Source organism: Ursus maritimus, unplaced genomic scaffold, assembly GCF_017311325.1.
Source record: "Ursus maritimus isolate PB19 unplaced genomic scaffold, ASM1731132v1 scaffold_14, whole genome shotgun sequence".
NCBI classification, from domain to species: domain Eukaryota; kingdom Metazoa; phylum Chordata; class Mammalia; order Carnivora; family Ursidae; genus Ursus; species Ursus maritimus.
The window spans coordinates 8,585,040-8,592,681 of NW_024423786.1; the positions used below are offsets into that span (position 1 = coordinate 8,585,040).

At 53.8% G+C, this 7,642-nt stretch overlaps 1 protein-coding gene across 1 annotated transcript in view; it reads left to right on the forward strand.

Moving 5' to 3' along the window:
* LHFPL4 (LHFPL tetraspan subfamily member 4) overlaps positions 1-6,286 on the forward strand; it is a 29,061-nt gene extending 22,775 nt beyond the window's left edge. Inside the window, exons 3-4 of the mRNA XM_040628141.1 lie at positions 3,441-3,677; positions 6,186-6,286. Of these exons, the coding sequence (XP_040484075.1) occupies positions 3,441-3,677; positions 6,186-6,286 (338 nt within the window). The remainder of the gene's footprint in view (positions 1-3,440; positions 3,678-6,185) is intronic.
* The last annotated feature ends 1,356 nt before the right edge of the window (positions 6,287-7,642 follow it).

Here is a 7,642-nt window from a genome sequence, read left to right on the forward strand (position 1 = left end):
CCAGGGAAACCATCTGATAGGCCCCCCCCCCCCCCCGTTTTCATGACTTCCGGGTGTTTGCCATTCCCCCAGCAGCCTCTGGGGCCCCACAGCCACCACCTGCAAGGGTGCAGAGCAGAGGAAGCAGAGTGAGTTAGAGATGGAGAGGCCCCACCCCACCCTCTCTCAGCACCCGGTTCTTCTGGGTCTCAACCCCTAGTTTGCTTCCTTGCAAGCACTCCTTGACATGCATAACTATTCTATTTGTGTGCTGACTTGATTTTATTCCTCCCCACATGCCTCTTCTGGGGACCACGCCTCCAGTGTCCCCTGCACCCTGTACAGTGCCCTGCACATAACTGGCACTGAGGATTTACATGTGCAATGTAGGAAGGGAGAGCCGGGGAGAGGAAAGGGTGACGGGCTAGATCCAGAGAAGGAAGAGAAGCGAGAAAAGGAAGAGAGAAGAGGAGGGCTGTTGAATGAATGTTAAATGCGGAGAGATCTAACTAGACAAGGAGAGGAGGATCGAGACAAGCCCGCGAGAGAGTAGGACTGTGAAGAGACAGATGAAGAACAAGAAAGAGAAAAAGGGTGGACAGGAGGAAGGAATGGGGAGGCACGCGACTGGGGAGAGGCACGTGAGCGCTGGGAGCGAGAGTGCCAGCGAGAACGCGCGGGCGCAGGGCCACGGGAAGGAAACTCCTTGAGGGCTGAGCGGGGGCTGAAGAGCGGAGAGGCCCGCCCTCAGGAGCCTGGCCGCGCCGCCGGAGCTCGGGATGCGGGCGCAGTCTCCATGGAAACGGGGATGCTCCGGGAGCGAGAGGAAACGCGGCACGCGGGGAGGGGAGGTGGAGAGGCTGGCTGGGTTTGGCCCTTTCTCAGGCTCTGTTCCTTCCCCCAGCCTCTCGCTGGGGAGGCGGGAGCGCGCCACCTGGGCAAGAGCCCTCGGACACCCAGGGCGCTCCTTCTCTCCCCTTCCGCCTTCCTGGGCGTTTGACCCTCTACCCGTCTCCGACTGGGGCCTGCAGGGTCTTGCAAAACGTTAGGGATCTATGGGGAGATGGGCCGGTAGACCTTCTACGGAGGCTTCTCCTACGGAGCGCCGCCGGGCTCAGTCCTGTTCTCTTCAATTTCCCTTACTCCAGCCCCAGGGAGTTACCTGCCCACAGCTCCCAAATTTACATCTCCCGCACTGGTTTCCCCCGCACTGAGCTTCCTCTCCGTTTGGGTGTCTAAAGTGCATCTTCAAACTTGTCGGATTCTTTAGCTCCCCAAGCTCATTCGCACCCCAGGGCTTCCTGAATTTGCCATCCCCTTTGCCAGGAACTCTTTTCCCAGCCTGTAAGTGAGTCGCTGTACTCTAGCTGGGAATCATCTTGCAGGAGGAAAGCACTGGGGAGGCGAGGAAGCCCTAAATGTGTGTGTGTGTGTGTGTGTGTGTGTGTGTGTGTGTGATCTCAGTGCTGTGGGGGAGCCCTGCATCAGGATGAGGAGCACAGCCTAAGGGTGTGGGGGACACTGTCGTGTCACAGGAGGGCGGGAGAGGTCACAGGAGGCCCAACTTTAGAGCGAGGGGCTGCAGCGCACTGGCAGATGGGAGTCTGGGGACTAGGGAGAACTTCCGTGAACGGTAGGTGGGGAAGAGACCTGACAAAGCCCAGGGTGTCCTCCCTACCCTGGGAACTAGGTGGGCCTCATGGACAGTGGACAGAACTGGCCACCACCCCCTTTGTCATCACTATCATCTAAAACTCAGGTTAAGGGATGCCTAGGTGGCTCAGTCGTTTAAGCATCTGCCTTCAGCTCAGGTCATGATCCCAGGGTCGTGGGACTGAGTCCCACATCAGGCTCTTGCTCAGTGGGGAGTCTGTTTCTCCCTCTGCCTGCTCTGCCTGACGCTCTCCCTGCTTGTGCTCTCTCTCTCTCTCCCTCTCTGACGAAGAAAGAAAATCTCTTAAAAATATAAAACTCAGGTTAAGTACCCACGGGCCTGGTGTGGAACCTTCTAGTCTTAGACACAGTAACCTCGCTGCTGGAGGGACTGTCAGGCACTAAGAGGGCAACAGCAAGCCACAGACACACTCACAAGTCACCAGGCTGGCTGCTCACTGCAAGGCAGAAGTGGAAGGTCACTGTCATTCTTGCTTCCTGAACTTGCCGGGCTCTGATTGGCTGTGTGGTACATGTGCTTCTCTCTGAGCCAGTCTGTTACCAGAGGAATGTAATGTGCCGATTGGCTCACACTTCGGTCCCACCCACTAGGCTCAGGCTGGGAAGATCCTACCCAAACTACTTGGGTCGGGATTGGCAGAGGTGGGTCACTAAACACAGAGGGAGTGAATGTCAAGGGGGGAACCAGCAGGGGCCTATTTCAATAGAAGGCTCTTCTTGGCCTCGCCCCATCTCCCCTCCCCCACCATCTGAAAGTAAACTCCACCCTCCCCAATTATTTACTTATTTGTGTGACTACTATTGGTATCATTATGACTAGTTTTGATAATAATATTTAACATTTATCCTGGATTTACTATGTTAAGCATTTACATTTGCTGCCTCCTGTAATCTTTACAATCACTTGAATACCATCATTATCCTCATTTTACAGATGAGAAAAACTGAGGCTCAAAGGGGGAAAAAACTGGCTCGAGGTCACGCATCTAGAAAAAAACCTGGTCAGGAGTTGAGCCCCAGCCCTCTTCTTTGCTCTAATGGACCTTTCCCCCATTAAAGTTCTGTGAGGCTGAAGTCCAAGTAATGCACCCCACCCCTGCCTAGTCTAGTGCCAAGCACGGGGCAGTGGGGGGGGGGGGCTCAGTGGGGAAGTGCCAGGCACTATGCTGAGTGTCTTACACCATTACTTCCTTCAATCCTCACCACCACCCGGTGAGGTAGTACTATGATTTCCATGATACAGACATAAACAGGTGGCATCCCCAAGGTCATACACTTGAGTAGGGGAAAGAACTTCCCCCAGTCTGTTCTTTGAGCACATGCTCAACTGCATGAATGAGAACGTATGCCCAGCGTCTTGAAGAAAAGGAAATGGAGCTGAATAAATATTTGTTGAATGAATGACAAAAAGAAATAAAGAACGATGAGGATGGGAGGGAGTAAGCATGGTCAGAATGCTGACAGGAGCTGAGGGAGGTGACCGCGGGTTGCTATTTGCTTGTATTGCCAGGAAGGCTTCCTGGAGGAGTTGATTTGATGGGGGGGGGGCATTATGGGGTCCTGGAAAGTTTCTGCTCCCCGAGGCAGGAGGCCGCGCCAGACGCTAGAGTTTCTGGAACCCACAGAAGTGGTTAACAGGTTCTTGGGTTGACTGGACGAGCGGGTGGGCGTGGCCGGCGGGGCCTAGCAGAGGGGGGCTGCGGTGGTCCTCTGGCTGTGGGGAGTACTCAACCCCTTCTCTCTTCCTCCCTGACCTTGGCGGTGCGCCCGGCCTCGCGCCCCCTCAGCTCTGTGCCTCGTGCTGGGCTGCATGATCTTCCCCGACGGCTGGGACGCCGAGACGATCCGGGACATGTGCGGGGCCAAGACCGGGAAGTACTCCCTGGGGGACTGTTCGGTGCGCTGGGCGTACATCCTGGCCATCATCGGCATCCTCAACGCCCTCATCCTCTCCTTCCTCGCCTTCGTGCTGGGCAACCGGCAAACAGACCTGCTGCAGGAGGAGCTCAAGCAGGAGAACAAAGGCCACCGAGTCCTAGAGATGAAGGAAAAACTGGAAAGGGGGCAGACAGTCCGACCACCTGAGAGCAATTTGACGCTGTTCCTCAAATCCGAACATTTGCATGCCTGGGCCCCAGCAAACCCAACTCTGAGTAGAAACCCCTGAGAAATGTACAAGAATACCCGTGGCATCAGTTTCAAAATAGCAAACCACTAAAAACAACCTAAATGGCCATTGACAGGAGGATGGGTAAGTAAGTGGTGATACACTCACATCATGGAATAGTGCACGCACTGCAGTTATAAGTGACAGAATGGATACATCCTAGAAACACAGTACTGAGACGGGGGTGGGGGTGGGGGGGGGTGGGGAATTAAGTTCCAGAAGATGACAGAGTGATAGTTATGGAGCTCAGTCAAAAACCAAGAGACGCTAACTAATGTATGGTTTAATCATAAATATATTTATGTTGGTACTGCATTTTTTTTTAAAGTAAAGAAACAATAAATACAGAAGATAGGATGCTGCTTACCTGTGGTTGAGATAGAGAGGGGAGGCCAGGAGCTTGAGATGTGGGATGTGTCGGCATGTACAAAATGTTGGTGGTATTCTTGCCTGGAGAACCCACACAGGTGTTTGTTAGAGTATGCTTTATACCTAGTCCTAGTATATTACATATCAACTTTTGTACATATCAGTATCATTGAAATCCCATGAAGAAAAAATTTACACATGAGGCCAGAGACTCATGTTATCAGATGTTTATCAATGCATCTACATACATTATATGTCCTTTTATAAAATATGCAGTAGTGTTATATGCTCATGTAACACACGATTGGTCATCCTAAACAAATCCTTTGTAAGATTGCTTTTTGCTGCCAACCCTGAGCATGTCTTAAAGATCTTTCTGTATCCTTTTATGGAGAACCCTTTTTATACAGTGCCTAGCATTACGTCAGATGGAGGAACTGTAACTATTTAACTATTTTCCTTTTAGGGACTGTTAGGGAGGTTTCCAGGATTTTACTATCACTGACAATACTATGCTAGACATCTTTGTCTATGCCTTCTTATACACAGTGTTTTCTTGGTGTTTTTCCAGAAATGAAATTGCGTACGTAAAATTTTAATGATAGTGCCAGATTGTTCTCCAAAGGAGGGTTGGCCTTCTGAGTCAGGGGCCCACCCTGTCCCTGGAGCACCGGGAGGCACGACATGGCATCAGTGGACAGACACCCGTCTGTCTGGGGGTGTGTTCCTTGCCATGAGAAATAGAGGAGTAGTGGTTTTCATAGTCATACCCTGCCTTGGGCTATTAGCATGTGCTGGGTCTATATTTAGCACTTTCCATTAATTATATTCCTCTCTTGGAGTCTCATCTATAAAATGGGGATAATGGCAGTGAGGGTTATTATCTTATCTGGCAGGGGGTGGTTTAGTATTATGGTGGAACCCTTGGACTGAAGGCAGACTGTGTTGGAAGCAGGCTGGGGACCGTACCTCCTTGAGCCTTAGTCCAGTACTTCCTCAAATGAGGGTGGTAGAAATGAAACCGCTTCACAGGGCTGTCCGATGAAGAAGAAAGATTATGTCTATTAAGGGCCACTTGGTGGATACTCAGTAGAAGCTGCCGCTCCTCAAGACTCCCCACCAGGCAGGCATCATGACCACCATTTTCCAAATGAGAAAGGTGAGGTCCGCGGAGGTCTGGTAACTTGCCCAAGGACATCAAAGTGGTGCAGTCAGGATTTGAACCCAGGTCCAAGCTGAAAGGCCAGGCTCTTCCCTGTTGCCTGCTTCCTTTCTCAGGGCCCTCTTGGGCTGTTGGGCTGCTAACCTGTCTTTCTCTGAGGCTCCTGTCCCTGGAGGCCCTGTCTCATGGTGGTTTCTGTGGTCTTGGTGTGAGGTCAGGGCCTGCCCTCTGGTGGTAGCTTCCAGAAGTGCATGACTAAGAGCCATGTGGCCTTTCTGAAGAAGGGGTTTGGGGATGTGACTGGTGTGAGGTAAGCCCACCCGGCGTTCTCTCCTTCCTCCCCAAAGTGCCCTAAACTCGGTGTTTAAAGTGATGTGAAGGAGCCCCAGTTTGTCTTCCCTCAGAGTCGGGGCCGGGGAGGGGGCCCTCCATCCCTCATTGGGAGCTCAAGATGAGTGAGCTTCACAGTTCAGTTCTGAGCCAGACCTCCAGGACAAAAGTAAAAATGAAAATAAATTGCTATCATTTCCAGCATTTACTATGCATTATACATTGTGAAAAGTCCTTAGCTGGAATTATGTATGTCTTTTTCACTCCTCGGAATCACCCTGTGAAGTAGGCTATTATGCCCATTGTACAGATGAGGAAATTAAGGCTCGGAAGGGTTGAATGGCCTACTCAGGACCATCCAGCTAACCAGAGGCTTGGCTGGATTCCAGACTGCAGCTCACTCCCCTGCCCAGCTCTGCCCTGAGGAGTGGCCGAGGGGAGCCCCAGAGCCCTGGTAGTCTCTGACTTTCTCCAATTCTCTCTCTCTCTCTCTCTCTCTCGTAGATTTTGTGGGCTCTACAGTAAGCTCCGTGTTGCGGCCAGGGGGTGATGTCTCCGGCTGGGGAGTCCTCCCCTGTCCCGTCGCTCACTCACAGGGACCCTGAGGGCCAGGATCACAGCCCAGGAATTGACCTGTCCTCAGCTTGTCCCATTGCCTGCCCTCTCATCCTTTCATTCAAGCTCCGAGGGAAGACCCCGTCCAGGCCTGGCTTCTCGCCTGCTACCTGCCTGTAGCTCCAGGCTCTGAAGAGGCTGGGGCTGGGATGCAGCGTGCGGGAGGGCCTGATTCAGCTCCTCCCTCAACTGACCTAAGGGAGCTGGAGCCCTGGGCCCTCGGGCTTCTCCCTTCCTCCCCAGCCTGGCCCAGGGCCCCTGCAGAGTCTCCAGGGGAAGAGGCGCTGCGGTTCCGGTTCCCCAGGCCCCGTGAGTCTGGAGGGCTCCTGCCTGGCTGCACCCTTGCCTCCTCTGGTCCCTGCCTCCTGCAGAAACTTATTCAAGACACTGGCCCAGGGTGGACCGGACTTTTTCCTGTGTTTCCCCCCATGGTGATGGTTCCATTACATCATCACAGAGCTCCAGGCACCACCAGCCTCCTCGGAGCCTCTCTGCCACCCACGCCAGCCTGTTTTCACCTCTCCCAAAGGAGTCCGAGCTGCACTGAGGGAGAAAGCACAGGGCCTCCCTGTCAGCTGCCAACAGGGGCCCTGGGCAGCCCAGAGTCTGAGGACAGACGGGCTCTGGAGGCAGTAGGAGGAGGCGCTCTGACTCCTGGCTTGGTGGTGTCTGACCATGGCAGCTGGAGCTGGAAGGGGCTCAACCTGGGCCTGGCCTGGCCTTCTCCCTTCTGGGATGTCTCACCAGTGACTGGACCCTTGACCCTGGCCTGTTTTGTACAGCACAGACTTCTTGGCCCTGTTGTCAGGGCTGGGGGTTTGGGAGGGGGGCCCAAGAGTGGGGAATTAGGGGATGCATTGCCCCTCTGCCCCTTCTCACGCCCCCAACCCAAGCATCTGCCAAGGGCAGGGACTGTCTTGCCTCTTTGATACTTTTTCTGCATAACTTGAACTTGCAGGTCACCTCTGAACAGGGTACCCCCTGTCCCCATCCCCAGGCCTTGTAACCCTAGCCCCACCTCCACTTCCTCTTCCTTACCCACCTCTCGCCTTGCGATATGCCCAGGGTCTGCAGCCCAGTGGGCAGTGCTTGGAGCTGAGGCATGAGTGTGTGTGTGTGTGTGTGTGTGAGCGTGTGTGTGTGTGTGTGTGTGTGTGTGTGTGTGTGTATGTGTGGGGCGGGGAGGAGAAGAGGATCTTCTCTCTCCCTCCCCTCCCACTGTGGGGGCATCTCCTTCCCCCTTGGCCGGGAGCAAACAAGGGAGACTCCAGGTGTTTCTGAACTCCCCTCATTGCCAGTGGACCTGGTGGTCGAGGCGTCTGGCCTGGGGCGTGGAGAGCCCCTTT